This window comes from Onychostoma macrolepis, chromosome 25, assembly GCF_012432095.1.
Source record: "Onychostoma macrolepis isolate SWU-2019 chromosome 25, ASM1243209v1, whole genome shotgun sequence".
NCBI classification, from domain to species: Eukaryota; Metazoa; Chordata; class Actinopteri; order Cypriniformes; family Cyprinidae; genus Onychostoma; species Onychostoma macrolepis.
Window position 1 is genome coordinate 17,519,228 of NC_081179.1, and position 16,440 is coordinate 17,535,667.

General features: G+C 35.6%; 1 protein-coding gene across 2 annotated transcripts in view; it reads left to right on the top strand.

Annotated features, from left to right (window-relative positions):
* Positions 1–16,440, top strand: part of atp8b4 (ATPase phospholipid transporting 8B4) — a 38,531-nt gene that overhangs the window by 8,690 nt on the left and 13,401 nt on the right. For both annotated transcript variants that reach the window (XM_058766759.1, XM_058766758.1), the window contains exons 3-17: positions 3,286–3,344; positions 4,285–4,398; positions 4,758–4,856; positions 4,966–5,027; positions 5,168–5,240; positions 8,625–8,695; positions 8,827–8,909; positions 10,900–11,058; positions 11,267–11,355; positions 11,507–11,703; positions 13,378–13,586; positions 13,670–13,713; positions 13,927–14,092; positions 14,201–14,389; positions 14,672–14,787. In XM_058766759.1, coding sequence (XP_058622742.1) covers positions 3,286–3,344; positions 4,285–4,398; positions 4,758–4,856; positions 4,966–5,027; positions 5,168–5,240; positions 8,625–8,695; positions 8,827–8,909; positions 10,900–11,058; positions 11,267–11,355; positions 11,507–11,703; positions 13,378–13,586; positions 13,670–13,713; positions 13,927–14,092; positions 14,201–14,389; positions 14,672–14,787 — 1,730 coding nt within the window. The remainder of the gene's footprint in view (positions 1–3,285; positions 3,345–4,284; positions 4,399–4,757; positions 4,857–4,965; positions 5,028–5,167; positions 5,241–8,624; positions 8,696–8,826; positions 8,910–10,899; positions 11,059–11,266; positions 11,356–11,506; positions 11,704–13,377; positions 13,587–13,669; positions 13,714–13,926; positions 14,093–14,200; positions 14,390–14,671; positions 14,788–16,440) is intronic.

Sequence of the window (16,440 nt, forward strand, 5' to 3'; positions counted from 1 at the left end):
TCAGAGAGAGGCTCGGCAGAGAGGGGCGGGGTCAGCAGAGCTCACTAACATTTAAAGGAAAATGCTACAAAACGGCTAACAAGAGCTGTTTTTGACAGGTTTAAAAAGGTGTATTTTTACACTACCAATGAGAAATTTTATCCCAACTATGTTACAGACTTTTCATTAAGACCCTAAAGAATCATATCAACTTGTGGAAAATGGGCATCCGATGATCCCTTTAAACCCAGAAGATGAAAATAGCGCAAAAAAGCTTAAAATTAACTAGTTTTCTCCAACAGTTAAAATTATTGGATGCTAACATTGTCTTCTGTGATGTGCAACACAAACTTCTCTGTCAAAATCTCAGAAAAAGTAGTCTGGGGTTTCATGACCCTTTAAACATACAGTATTTAGACAATGTAAACAGTAGGGTTGAAAAAATTATAAACCTAATATAAGAAATTTAGTTTGACCTCCGGTGTTTTTACCAGAGACCATTTATTAAAAAAAAGGCCCAGTTTTGTACCTTATAGTGCTTCTTAGACAGCAATAAAATTAAATGGAGAATTTAGTCTCCTCATGTTTCTCAAAAAGTACCCAGTAATCATATATGTTTCAGAACAATGTATTAATCTTTGCTCTGATCTGGCAAGATACCACAGTCACACTTTTCTCATCAGGTCCCCCCTAAATTTTTTGAGCTACTGTGTGCTATATACAGGACTGGTGTGGTGTGACGTTAACGGTAGAAATGTGTCAACTTGTAGAGGTTTCGATATGACGCGGATGATATATTTGAATGGCATGCAGTGGGCAGGACTTCTTTTAACTTATTTATATTTGAGAGAGATGATGAAACATGGAGTAAGAGACCTTAGTCAGGCTAGTGCCATGTTTAATATTTGACATGAGTGAAAATGAGGCTGTGAGGGACTGAAGTACAACACGTTCAGTGGATTGTACTGCTGTTTAACGACGTCTTTCTGGGGAAAAAATTTTTTTTAGTAAACTCCATAAAACAGTTTTGAAAGTTGTGAGTTGTGAAAATTACATGATGTAGGACCTTTTGTAAAGACTATAAGTCTATCCCTCACAGCCTTTTCATCAGCGTTATATTCAATATGGTGTCTAACCTAATTAAGGTCTATGCAAAAGTAGAGTAAGACATGTCCCAAAGAAGTCAGCAGTTTAGGAAGAAGTTGCAGCAGTTTAGTTGTTTATAGTTGTTGCAATGTCAAAAACCTGGTGTCTCTGTGTGTGTGTGTGTGTGTGTGTGTGTGCAGGTTTATATGGTTAATTAAGGGTGTCATTATACACAAATGTGTGTAATGACATTGGTATTACAATGTGAACAGGGTTTTATGAGGATGCTTCCCGTGTCCTCGTAAAGCAAATAGCTTTAAAAACATACTAAACTGTGTTTTTTTTTTAAATCTAAGAATGCAGAAAGTTTTGTATGAGGTTTAGTGTAATTAGATAGAAAATACAGTCTTTACACACCTATGTAGAGTTCCCATAAACTATAAACAAACACGTGCGCATGTGTGTGTGTGTGTGTGTGTGTGTGTGTGTGTGTGTGTGTGTAACCAAAGCTATTTTACAAACATGGCTCATTCAATTGGGATTCAGCATCTGAAATATCCTTTTTATTACTTATTTAGTTAATTAAGTTCCAAAAATAATATAATGTATTTATTCTAAAAAATAATAATATATATTTAATTTGTATTTTATATATTATTATATATATAATATTTAAAAATATATATTATTAATAATATTTTCAGTAGCAGTGGTACTGTTTAAAGTTTTGGGGTCAGAAAGATGGAAAGAAGTCTTTTGTGCTCAACAAGGGTGCAGTTATTTGATCCAAAATACAGTAAAATGTAATAATGTGAAATATTAATATAATTTAAATTAATTTGAATATATTTTAAAATGTAATTTATTTATGTGATGGCAAAGCTGAATTTTTAAGAGCCATTACTCAATATTGAAAACGGTTGTGCTGCTTAATATTTTTTGTGGAAACCATGATACATTTTTTCTGGATTCTTTGATGAATAGAAAGCTCAAAAGAACAGAATTTATTTGAAATGGAAATCTTTTGTAAAATTATAAATTTGATCAATTAAATGCACCCTTGCTGAATAAAAGCATTTATTCCATTAAAAAAAAAAAAGTACTGACCCCAAAACAGTAGTGCAAATTTTGTGCATAATCATGTAAAATATTACTATTATTAATATAAATATACTAAAGTATAATGTAAATAAAATATTATATTTATATAGTTAATGTTGAATCCAGATACAGATTTTTCTTAAAGACTGATTATGTCAGGGTTGTTACCTCTGTGCTGTTTATACCTTTAGGTGTAAAACCTTTTTAATTACCCAAAAATGAAAGAGCAACTTCAGAGCAATAAAAAATTCCTTTGGGCTTTTCCAAAAGCAAGACCTGTGTTTATAATGCCAGACGCTTCACTAACTTCTGAGTAAAGAGCTGGTAAATGATTAGGAGTAGCTAATAAGCATAAGCCCTGCAGGCAATGAAATTCCAAAGGCGGGACAATCTCTCGCAATCACAGACAAGTGCAGGCAACGTTTGCTACAAACCACCAACCTATAGCTGCCCAACAGAAAGCTGACACCTCAGACTGTGCATTTCATGCTTTGACGGTCTTGTTAATGACTCTGTGAAGTTAGAGTTGAACCTAATGCCTGAATGTTTGTTTGTGCCGCTCGAAGAATGACATTGCAAACGGGCAATGGCGCTGCGATGGCTATGGATGTTAGTACCATGGAGAGGAGGTTGGAACCCACGCTCAAAATCACCCGGACAAGGTAGAGCTGCAAGGACTTGTGGGATTGGAAGAGCGAGATGGTAAACGAGGGATGTATACGGGAAGAGCTGGATTATATCTATGGAAATGTCTTCCAGGAGATGTTTGATTTCAAAGAATCAATGATGGCTTCTCACTTACACTCTTTCTATTTTTACTTCCCCCGTTTACTGAGTGATATTCACTGATGATCTCATAGACATCGCTCTCGGGACGTCGCTGTTAGTGGCTTTGAAAAATATCGAGCCCATTTATGGTTCCTTAGAAATTGAGTAAGAGGAGTATCGGTTTAGTGGACAAACAGATACTGGAATTGAGATGCACATAAGGATTTTGGTTTTGGGTGTGCATGTTGTTATGAAAGTTCATAACTGTTGTGGCTTTTTTATGAAAATGTACTTGATGGTGCCTCTGATCTTACTAATAGTTTACTAAACTAAACTTCTCTTCCACTGTAGAGGAGGAACGACATGTTCGAGCCAACGATCGCGACTACAATGAGAGGTTCAGTTATGCTGTAAGTCTGTCAATGTCTTTTATTGTAAAATGTGTTATGGATATGACTGCTTTTTTGAAAAACAAGTAATGTCCTGCTGATGTTTTACTATTCTAACAAATCTTTATGGTTTCATAATATGACAGCCTGTTTTTAAATTTCATTTTAAGAACTAACTCATTGGACTCAATTATTCATGATATGCATGTACAATGCATCATAATGTCCATTACAAGGCATAATTAATGCATTAAAACTACTTTTATAATGCATTGTACATAAAGGCTTTAAGTAAAGTGTCACTAAAAATGTATCAATGTCTTAAATGCATCATAGTTTCCACAAAAATATTGCGCGGCATAAGTGTTTCAATAGTGCTGTCAAATGATTAATCGCGATTAATCGCATACAAAATAAAGGTTTTTGTTTGCATAATATATTGTGTGTGTTCTGTGTATATTTATTATGTACATTGCATATTTATTTATTAAATATACACAGTACACATACATTATGTAAACAAAAACTTGTATTTTGGATGCGATTAATCGTGATTAATCATTTGGCAGCACTAGTTTTCAATATTGATTATAACAATAATAAATGTTTCTTAAGCAGCAAATCAGCATATTAGAATGATTTCTGAAGGATGATGTGACACTGAAGATTGGAGTAATGATGCTGAAAATTTAGCTTTGCATCACAGGAATAAATTACATTTTAACATATATTCACATAGAAAACAGTTATTTTAAACTGTAATAATATTTCACATTATTCCTGTTTTTATTGTATTTTTTGATGAAGAGATTTCTTTTAAAAAACATAAAATCTTACCAAAACTCTTTTGACCAGTAGTATATAAAGCACTTTGGTCAACTTCTGTTGTTCTAAAACACTTGGTATTAATTTGTCAAAGTCAGAATTTTCATTATTTTTTATCTGTGTAATTCTTCCCCAGGACAATCGCATCAAGACAGCAAAATACAACGTTTTCACCTTCCTGCCCATTAACTTGTTCGAACAGTTTCAACGTTTTGCGAACGCCTACTTCCTAGTACTGCTGATACTGCAGGTTTGCCAGCCTTTTAAGGTCACTTAAAAAAAATTGAAATTACAAGATCAGTGTACAGAAGATAAATCTGGAGGCTCATTTATAAGTTTGATACTGAATTGCATGGTTCCTAATTAAAAGTGACAAAAAAATCACGATCTGTGATGTCTGAAACTGGAAATGTCAATCCAAACCTTTCTTCTGTGGAACACAAGAGAAGATATTGTGAAAAATGACTTTTTTGGGGGCCAAAAAGGGCTTTGATTGTAGGGACAAAAATAGTCCAAAACATCTGTTCTGTTCCACAGAAGCAAGAATAAATGAATTGTGAACTATCGCTTTAATGTTGTACGACACTAACATTCTGTTGTGTGTTCCAGTTAATTCCAGAAATCTCCTCTCTTTCGTGGTTCACCACCATTGTGCCTTTGGTGTTGGTGTTGGCTATCACAGCTGTCAAAGATGCTACTGATGACTTTGTGAGAATCTACTCTTGTCCTGTTGATCTTTACGACTCTGAATACTGAGTTTACTGCTTGAAATAAGCTGAGCTGATGTTTGCTGTGATTGATCTGTTTTGAATTTCAGTTCCGCCATAAAAGTGATCAACAAGTCAACACCCGGCAGTCTCAGGTACTCATCAAAGGAAAGTAAGTGCATTTATGCCACGTATCAGCATTTTCTGCTGTATCTCTTGCTGCTGAGATACAATTATTGAACTGTAAATGCTTTAAGAGATGTTTGGGAAATAAAAAATGATTCTTGACGGCACAAACACAATCTGTTTCAGATTGCAGAATGAGAAATGGATGAATGTACGAGTGGGTGACATCATCAAACTTGAGAACAATCAGTTTGTTGCTGTAAGTGTTAATCTTTTCCTAATACACTATAACCAAACAGGCCAACTTTAATATAGCTAATATAATAAATACAGCAGATATGGCAATCACATCATGTGCACTGTACCAACCACAATCCAAAGAATCAAACAATATCATAAATATCAGTCCAAAGGTTATGAGCAGATTTAACCCTAATTTACAATCTAATTGTCAAAAACCACTCTGATACTGATTCATTTCAATAGGTGAAAAAAATTTTCAAGATCCAGACTCATTTCCTTATGGATGTCTTTAAGGTCAAACTCGCTAGTTTTAGTTTCATTTATTTATTTTGGAATGAAAGAATTAAAATTGTAAAAGCTGGTCCAAAAATCATGACTCTTTTTAATTTAATTTAATTTAATTTTTTTATTTATATATATATATATATATATATATATATATACAGTCATGGCCAAAAATATGGGCACCCTTGGTAAATATGATCATAGAAGACTGTGAAAATGAATCTGCATTGTTAATAATTGTGAATTTAAAATGGGGGGAAATATCATTATGAAATAAATGTTTTTCTCTAATACACACTGGCCACAATTAACGACACCCTTTTATTCAATACTTTTTGAAACCTCCATTTGCCAGTTTAACAGCTCTAAATTTTCTCCTATAATGCCTGATGAGGTTAGAGAACACCTGACAAGAGATCAGAGACCATTCCTTCATCCAGAATCACTCCAGACCCTTTAGATTCCCATCTCCATGTTGGTGCTTCTTCTCTTCAGTTCACTCATTTTCTGCAGGGTTCAGGTCAGAGGACTGGAATGACCAGCAGAAGCTTGGTTTTGTGCTCAGTGACCCATTTTTGTGTTGTTTTTGAGGTTTGTGTTTGGATTATTGTACGGTTGGAAGATCCAAACATGGCCCATTATAAGATTTCTAACAGAGTCAGTCACTTATTGATTTTTTATCTGTTGGTATTTGATAGAATCCATGATGTCATGTGTCTAAACAAGATGTCCAGGACCTCCAGCAGAAATATAGGCCCACAACATCAAAAATACAGCAGTATATTTCATTGTACACATGGGGTACTTTTTATCCCTGTGTTCACCAAACCCATCTTGAGTGTTTGCTGCTAAAAAGCTCATTCTTTTGTTTCATCTGACCATAGAAGCCAGTCCCATTTGAAGTTCCAGTTGTGTCTGATAACTGAATATACTTTTTGGATGAGCTCGGAGAATTTTTCTTGAAACCCTCCCAAACAACATGTGGTATTGTAGGTCCTGTTTGACAATTTTTTTAAAGGTTTTCTGACCCCGAGACTCAACTATTTTCTGCAATTCTCCAGCTGTGGTCCTTGGAAAGTCTTTAGCCACTCAAACTCTCCTTCTCACCGTGCATTAGGACGATATAGACACATGTCCTCTTCCAGGCAGTTTCGTAACATTTTCTGTTGATTGGAAATTCTTAATTATTGCCCTGATGGTGGAAATGGGAATTTTTACTGCTCTAGCTCTTTTCTTAAAGCCACTTCACTAATTTGTGAAGCTCAATTATCTTTTGCTACACATCAGAAATATATTCTTTGGTTTTTCTCATTGTGATGGATGATTAAGGGAATTTGGGCTTTGTTTTCCCTCCTATTTATATTTCTGTGAAACAGGAAGCCATGGCTGGATAATTTCATGTTCATAATCACCCTGGAGTGCTCAAAATTGTGAATATGAATGGGAATATACTTCAGAGATATTTTACTAGGGGTGCCAATAATTGTAATAATTGTGTCCAACGTGTGTTTGAGAAAAACATTTATTTCATAATGATATTTCCCCCCATTTTAAATTCTTATTATCCAATGAAAGTTTAGATTTTTGTGAATTTTTTTAATAAAATATCAAAAGGATTAACAATGCAGATTAATTTTCACAGCCTTCTTTGATCACATTTACCAAGGGTGCTGATATTTTTGGCCATGACTGTATATATATTTTCATGTTATGACCTATAACTGATAAAGTATACTATTATACTATTTAGTATTTTATATATATATATATATATATATATATTTCTTTTTCTTTCTTTTTTTTTTTTTTTTTGTGGTTTTGGCATATTTGAAATTTTTGGTCTTTTCCTTTTTTCTTTTTTTCTTCTTGACCCCTTGTTGAAAGTTCTAAAGTGATTAGTAGAAATGTAATTTAAACATTTTTAGTCTTGGAGAGGTAGATCTCTAAATTGCCATCAAAACTGTACCAAATTTAATAAAATTTCAAAACATCTTACCATGTGGTTCAGCTGGCTGCCACTGACAACCAGTCAGGAGCAGAATAAAAAAAGGCATACAAACATTGGTCCCTTAATATAACAACTAGTGGTGCAACAGATCACAAAACTCACAGTTCGGATCATACTACGGATTTTGAGTCACGGATCGGATCATTTTTTGGATCAGCAAAAACAAAGTTTGCTTTTCATTTATTACTAAAGTGAGTACTTCTATACCCCAGCAGAAACTACTAGCTTAACTATTAAAGTCAGTAATATAACAAAAACAATTGTACAAATTAAAAGCATAGATGAACAGCCTACAACATAAAAGGCTATATAAAGACAGCAACAGTATTCAGGTGCAGAAATGTAATAATTAAGTGTAGAACAACATGTAATTCTTTCTGCATAAGTTAAATACAGATTAATCTTTGTTAAAGCTGTGGTGTTTGATTAGCAGACAAGACAGAAGTAGGTATTTATAGGCTGCTGTCTCTTTAAGACTAAATGCACGGACCTAATACTGACACACATTCGGTTTCTTTCTCAGCTGAATATGTTAACTTAAGACACGGACATAACCTACTGTGTTTACCAGAATACTTTCCAAAACGGGTATTTTCACATAATTTTGTGTGTATGTATCCATCCGTTGAGGTGTTGAAATGCTCTCTCTCTCTGTGTGCGCGCTTCGGGTGTGTGCGGCAGAAAACGGCGTGCGAGTCCCGATTCGACGACTCCATCTGAATGGTCTGAAATTGCTTGAATGTGTAATTTGGCAAGACAAAACAGGTGCAGATGATAACTTTCAGTCTATACTGGTTGAATTTAACAGTTAATCTGCAAATCACATGCATGCCGAACCGTAGGGACTGGTTCGTACGGATCACGGATCATCTACGATCCGTTGCACCCATGAGAATAAACAACCATGCCATCAAATTGACGCTAAAAGCATAGACAAAACTAATCCATTGCATAGATTTAGATGACTCCTAATATGACTGGCATTAATTGTGGACTTTAGCAAGTGTAAGCACTATACGGTGAAGAACTATCTGGAGTAGATTCATCCAGCAGATGATTTATGAGTTTTACATGACTTTGAGGGTCTCTTCTCTCTGCTGTCTACAGGCTGACCTTCTCCTCCTTTCTAGCAGTGAGCCCTATGGACTGTGCTATATTGAGACTGCAGAGCTTGATGGGTGAGAAGTTTTCTGTGAAATGTGTGGCAGTGCTAAAATCATGGGCCTCACTTCCCTTTGGACTGTTCAACATCCAGTAAATTCGATTTTGTGACTCTATAGCCTGACATGAACATGACTCTTTCCAACAGAGAGACCAACCTGAAGGTGCGCCAAGCCTTGACTGTGACTTCAGACCTCGGGGACGATGTTGCGAAGCTTGCAGACTTTAATGGTAATGCTTTTCTTCAAACACACGATTAGTGCACCATCAACAGAAATGAACGCGAGTCAACATGAGGGAACATAAACACTTATTGCATCCGTCACATTGATCAGATTGATCTGTGTGGCTTTGTCTCGCGGGGCCTCTGGTATGCTTAAGCATATCTTTCAAAGCTGTCAAGAAGCGTTTGTAATGAGATTTGTAGTGTTTTCACTTGAATTCCATTAAAGTTAATGTAGAGTATAGCTGCTGCATGCTTGAAATTGGAAAAATAATGTTTTTGTCGGTTGCTACGTAGAAGCACTATTGCTAGTGCTTTTATTAGGGGTTAGGGATTTGAACACACTTATCCTAAATTGCTTATGCTAGACATGAATGATAGTTCAAATTATGTGGCTTATTAGTGATGTGTTATTACTTAAGTAAGTGGACTTGCAATTTTAGCATGGGGAACGATAAAACGGACAGCATATAGAGGCTTTTGGTCGACTTTTTTTCTACATAAGTTACCACTTGGAACCAGTGTTACTGAAATATTACCTATATAAAATTATAGTCGTTTTTTAAAGAAATGAAATGAGGGTAAAATTTGCTATATTTGTTGTTATTTTTATTAGTTTTTTGTTTTTTGTAAAATTATTTTTATTTAGCGTTAGCTTAGTTCTATTAAAATTAATTTGTTAGTTGCCAAGGTAATATTTATTTTTTACATTTACAGTTTTTGTCAAAGTTTTACATTTTATATTTTATTTCAGCTTTATTTACATTTATGAAAATGTTTTAGTTTTAGTTCATAACAACACTGTCTGAAACACCATAGCAACACCTTAGCAACCATCACATTCCCGTCTCTTGTCTCTGAGAGAATATGCGCTGTTAATGCAGCATTAGAAAACTCTGTCCGTTTTTTTTACTTTCACTTTCTGTATGACTGAAGTTAAGACGTTCACTGGCATAACTATTGCACAAAATTTGCACGTTGCTTGTGTGATATCCATTGGCTCGCCTTCATGGTTTAAAACAGAAATATTTCCAGTATTGCAACATAACCGCAACCCCCCATGCATATATATCTTAAACGCAGGGATACATGAAAGAGGAATCAATTCGGTATGCCGCACTGTCTGAAACACTTCTCTATGCTTGTGTGCACTTCGGGTGTGTGCGAGTACAGCACGCAAGTAACGAATTGAGTTCTGTTTCGTTTCTTCTTGTGGTTTTAAATAGCTTGAACGTGTAAATTGGCAAATTAATCTGCGAATCACATGCCGAACGGTGGGGTCTGGACCTGGTCCGTATATCACGGATCAACTGCGATCCGTTTAAGCTCTAATAGCCATGACAGATCAGAGCAATCTTTTATTTATTAATTTAACATGAAATCGTCAGATTGCTACTCGATATCAATCGCATACAACGAAAATACAGAATAATTAGAAAAATCATTTACGCACAATAAATAACAGAGCATCATATCTATACACATTTTCCCCAGAACTTTCTCGTGACCTGGTAGGAATTCTTCCACGGCCCGGTAGTGGGTCGCTACCCGGTGGTTGGGGACCTCTGGATTAGGGTATTACACACTTGAAAAGTATTAATTTAAGGTACATTTAGAACAGATTAAAATGTGCGATTAAGTTGCAATTAATCATGAGTTAACTCATGACTATCATGCAGTTAATCGTGATTAAATATTTTAATCGATTGACAGCCCTAATGTTTATAATATATTTAAAAAAGAGAGTAGTTGCTAATACTCTTTTTGTTGAAACAATGACCTTTCCCACGCGGATGATCTGCAGCGAGTTGTTATCTGCTAGCTGGTTTGTGTTTATATGCCTCATCGGTCTTTTCGGATTGCGTACCAGTAGGCGAAAATGTCAGGGTTAATACATGCAACAACAAAAAGCCGAAGCTATTAATAAACTAAAAATAACTGGTCACTATTTGCTTCTGAATGAACGTCAGCTTCATCTTCCTGTTACGTGTCTCCCAGGGGAAGTCATCTGCGAGCCACCCAACAACAAACTGGACAAGTTCACAGGGACTCTGTACTGGAAAGATAACAAGTACTCACTGGACAATGAGAAAATGCTCCTGAGAGGCTGCGTTCTCCGTAACACCGAGTGGTGTTTCGGCTTGGTTATCTTCGCAGGTACGTCTCTTCAATACTCCGTTAATTGTCCTAGCAGAATGGCATTTTCACAGACGATTGATTAGCTGTGTTGAGTAGTTGCTCCTCAGAGACTTGTTGAATGGCTCATCTGTAATTAATGTGATGAACTATGCCTAACGCACACCATTATCTGTTTTGAGATGAGCTATGTTCTGTGAGTCTTCTGGGTATTCTGCTTCTCCGTCAGGACTTCAAACCAAGCTGATGCAAAACTGTGGGAGGACGAAGTTCAAACGGACCAGCATCGATAAACTGATGAACACCTTAGTTCTGTGGGTGAGTGTGTGAGCGGCATGCTGGGATTGATCGACATGTGGCATCTCACTTACTCATGCCGGCAGACTTTCAAAAGGGCAGTTCATTTTTTTATTGTAAAGGGTTTTGCATGTGTATGAAATATGATGCAATATTTCTTGTTTTTTTCCAGATCTTTGGATTTCTCATCTGTATGGGGATCATATTGGCTATAGGAAACACTATTTGGGAGCAGAAAGTAGGCAGCAACTTTTGGGAGTATCTTCAGTGGAAGGAGCTTACCATCAATGCAGTCTTTTCTGGCTTCCTGACCTTCTGGTCCTACGTTATCATCCTTAACACTGTCGTACCCATCTCACTATATGTTAGGTAAGTCAGATTACACAGTGTGTTGGGAAACTAGTTTGATTCAGCAGCCAGAATTTACATTGAACATCAAGCAGCAACCAAATATCATTTGCTTAAAGGAGTCATCAGATGCCCATTTTCCACAAGTTGGTATGATTCTTTAGGTTCTTCATGAAAAGTCTATAACATACTTTGGTTAAAAATTCTTAAAGGTAGTGTACAGCTCTGTTCACAGCGACCCTTTTCGGTGCATGTTCCTTTAAATGGTAATGAGCTCTGCTCACCCCGCCCCCCTCTTCCACGGGGTGATGAGAGACTGTAAACTTTAGTCGCATTTAGCCGCTATTAGCAGTGGAACTTGCTAACTAACACATTATTAGGAAAGGTGATTTGCAAAGATTCATAAAAAATCTTCTGGAGGTGAAGCTGGATCACGAATGATTCGCGCAAACATAACCGCATTTAGGTAGATCGGGGTGTGCTTTCCCTTAAAAAACAAAAGTAATCCTCTGCGTCTTCAGCGGCTCAGATGTAGGGAGTAAATGACGACTGCTATCCAACAACAAAACACCTCATTTGCTTAGGAGACATTCTTGTCTACCCCTTGTCCAGCGTCGAAACAATGGCGGACTGTCTACAGCTTACTCAGGGAGAGTCTGTGTTAAAACGGCAGTGTTCGTCAATAGTCGTGGGTGGGGCCTGCCTGTGTGATGTCACTCTGCCAAGAATCTGTGAATGGCTTGATCTGAGACAGTGATCGTGATTTGTGGGAATTTAAAAAAAAGCACTGGGTGGATTTTTATCATTATAGGGTGGTTGTGAACACCATGTAAAAGTGAATTTTGCATCTTTTGTCCCCTTTAAAAAATGTTGACAAACATTTCCCTAAAATCAAATATTGTATATGTGGTATATATGGAAGCCCATTTCCACCGCCATTTTTTTTTTCACAATTGTGACTTTTTATGTCATAGGTTCTGCTTTGTACGTTATAATTATGACTTAACCTCTCAAAATTTCAACTTTTTTATCTCATAATTATGACTTGGTGAATCAAAAGTCATAATTATTAATTCAATTTTTATTGTAATAATTATGACTTAACAAAGCATGCTTTAGTAAATCATAATTATGAATTAAGATTCGAAATTTAGATAAAATGTCATATGTTGAAATTTTTTTGCAATATTTATGACTTTATATCATAATTGTGACTTTTTATCCCATAATTAAAATTTTTGACAATTTTAACCTTCATAATTGACTTTTATCTCATACTTTTGAATTTCTATGTGATAATTTAGATTTTTATCTCATAATTGTGTCTTAGTGTCTCATAGTTTAAACTTTTTTCTGTCACTCTTTATTCTCATAATTATAATTTACCAAAGTAATGTGGATTCTTATGTTTTTCTAATGTGCTTCCATTAGTTATGAGCCCTGAACTGCGAGGTAAAATGTGTTAGCTTAATTGTTAGCTTGCAATTTTTTCATGTGCTGACTTGAGAATATATGGAGAAAAAAATTATGTACAGAGGGGATTGACAACAATTTTATACAACACCTGAAAAAAAAAAAAAACCCAACAAGAACACTTTTTTCACCTTGTGATTTTCTTCCACTTTGCAGTTCAGGGTTTTCATAAAACATCAAAAATAAGTCTTAGTCAGTCGCATTAAACTTATTTTATTACAGTGTAGAGGTTTTGCGGCTGGGCCATAGTTACTTTATAAACTGGGACAGACGAATGTACTACAGCCGTAAGGACACTCCTGCCGAGGCACGGACCACCACCCTCAATGAGGAGCTGGGCCAGGTGGAGTTCATCTTCTCAGACAAAACAGGCACCCTCACCCAGAACATCATGGTGTTTAATAAGTGCTCCATCAATGGAAAGACCTACGGTATGCTTGAACACTTCCGTTATACATCCACACTTATAGACATCTGGAAATATTTATTGATGGCTGTGCTTTTGTTTGTCTAGGTGATGTTTATGACGAGTTTGGGCATAAAGTGGATATTACAGAGGTAATGAAACCAATAGTTTTTTTTGTTTGTTTTTTTTTTTATATAAATTTATTATAATAAATTATTATTATTACAATTTAAAAAAGCATACAAATATTATTCTAAAAACAATATTTTTTGTTATATTTTATAATATAAAAAATAATTGATAAAGCAGACATTGTCCAGTTTGGTGCAGTATTTGGCAGTCACGCTTGTCTCCGACTCTTGTAGAAAACACCATGTGTAGATTTCTCCTTCAACCCACTGATGGACCGGAAATTCCGTTTCCATGACAGCAGCTTGGTCGAGGCCATCAAGCTGGAAGAGCCTCTGGTGCAGGAATTCTTCCGTCTGTTAGCGCTCTGCCACACCATCATGCCAGAAGAGAGAAATGAGGGTAAACTGGACCACAAGCACCTTCAATATCTTCATATCCCAGTAGAACTTTTGTTGTAAATGCAGCAAAAGAATTTGACCAAAATACCTCTGAAATGAATTGTTCAAGGGGAGCTGGTGTATCAGGCACAATCTCCAGATGAAGGAGCCCTGGTTACTGCTGCACGCAACTTCGGCTTCGTATTTCGCTCCAGAACGCCAGAAACCATCACTTTATATGAGATGGGTCAGGCAGTCACCTATCAGCTACTGGCCATTTTAGACTTCAACAATGTACGGAAGAGAATGAGCGTTATTGGTAGGTTCTGGTTGTATTTCTCATCTCTTATTAGTTGTATTATGGGATATTTTAAGTATTTGCATGTCTTTTCATTTTAAACACAGTCACAGTCTAGTATTGTTTTCATACCTTTAATATTTCACAAAAGCTATGAATCATCCCTGATTTCTTTTTATGGGTCTGTATGCATAATTCATTCTTTCACATTGAGGAATCGATAGCTATCCAGTCTGTTGAAAATGTTTTATTGTATACTTAGACATTTATAAGTAGTACTCTTATTTCCTGTCTCTTCCGCAGTGAGGAACCCAATGGGGCAGTTAAAGCTTTACTCAAAAGGAGCCGACACAATACTCTTCGACAGGCTGGACCCGTCTAATGAAGAGCTGATGTTTACTACCTCAGAGCACCTTAATGTAAGTCTCTATTGCTAAGCCATCCTTCCCTTTCTGGGGTAAAACCATTTTTTCCACATGTGGTAAAACTGGTTATTTGGATGCAGTACCTTGGTAATACCATGTTTTTTGGACGTGATACCATGGAAATGCCATGTTTTGGGGCATTTACCATGGTAATACCATGTTTTTGGGCATATAACATAGTAATATCATGTTATTAGGATGCAGCACCATGGTAAAACTGTGTTTTTTTCCACATGTACTGTGATAATACACTGCTATTTGGACACAGTACCATTGTAAAACCATGTTGTTTGGCATTTACCATGGCTTGTTTTGTCCAAGTGCACTATGGTAAAACTTTGGATAAAACCGTTTTTTGACATTTACCATGGTAATACTATGTTTTTGGATATAATACCATGGAAAGACCATGTTTTTAGGCATTTATCATGGTTTTTGGCTATATACTGTAACGTAGTAATATCAAGTTATAAAACTGTGTTTTTGTTTATGTACTTTGAAAATATAATGTTATTTGGACACAGTACCATTGTAAAACCATGTTGTTTGGCATTTACCATGGATATATCTTATTTGGTCCACATGAACTGTAGTAAAACTATTTAATTTAGATGCAGTGTCATGATAAAACTATGTTGTTTGACATTTACCATGGTAATACTGCGTTTTTGGCTGTGATAGCATGGAAAGACCATGGTAATACCATGGTTTTGTGCTAAATAATGTGGTACTATCATGTTATTTGGATGCAGCACCATGGTAAACCATGTTTTTTATTACTCGTGTACTGTATTAATACACTCTTATTTGGACACAGTAACATTGTAAAACCATGTTATTTAGCATCTATTATGGAAATGTCTTGTTGTTTTTATGTGTACTGCGGTAGTACTATGTTATTTGGTTGCTTACCATGGTAAAACTATGTTATTTGGCATTTACCATAATAATACCATCTTATGAATGCGATAACATGGAAAGACCATGTTTTGAGGCATTAACCGTGGCAATACAATTGTATTTGGGCATATACTGTAGTAATACCGTGACATAGTCGTGTGGTAAAACCTTACTGTCAGGCATTTATAATGGTAATACAATGTTATTTAGATGATATACCATGGTAAGACCATGTTTTAGGCATGGACTATAGTAATGCCTAAAATTATTTTAATGCATTACCATGGTAAAAGCCATTTTGTTGGGCATTCACCATGTTATTTAGATGTAATACCATGGTAAGACCATGTTGTAGGGCATTTACTATGGTAATACCAAGTTTTTTGGGCATGTATGTTACCATGTTATTTACCATGGCAATATTGTATTTGGATGCAATACCATGGTAAATCCATGTTGTTGGACATTTACCATAGTAAAACCATGGTATTTGAATGCAATACCATAGCAAAACCATGTTTTTGGGCCTTTATCATAATAATGCCATGCTTTTTTACCATGGTAATTTCATGATATTCTATGTACTATTTGGAGTTTGATGTAAACCTTCGTATATGCCTAATTCAGGTGTCAATTAAAACCTACAAAATGATAATACTTCTAACCAAATCCAGATCATAAGCTTCAAATATGCAGGTTCTTGTTTTTTTCTTTTCATTCTGTTTGTTACTTCACTCAGTGTCTTAT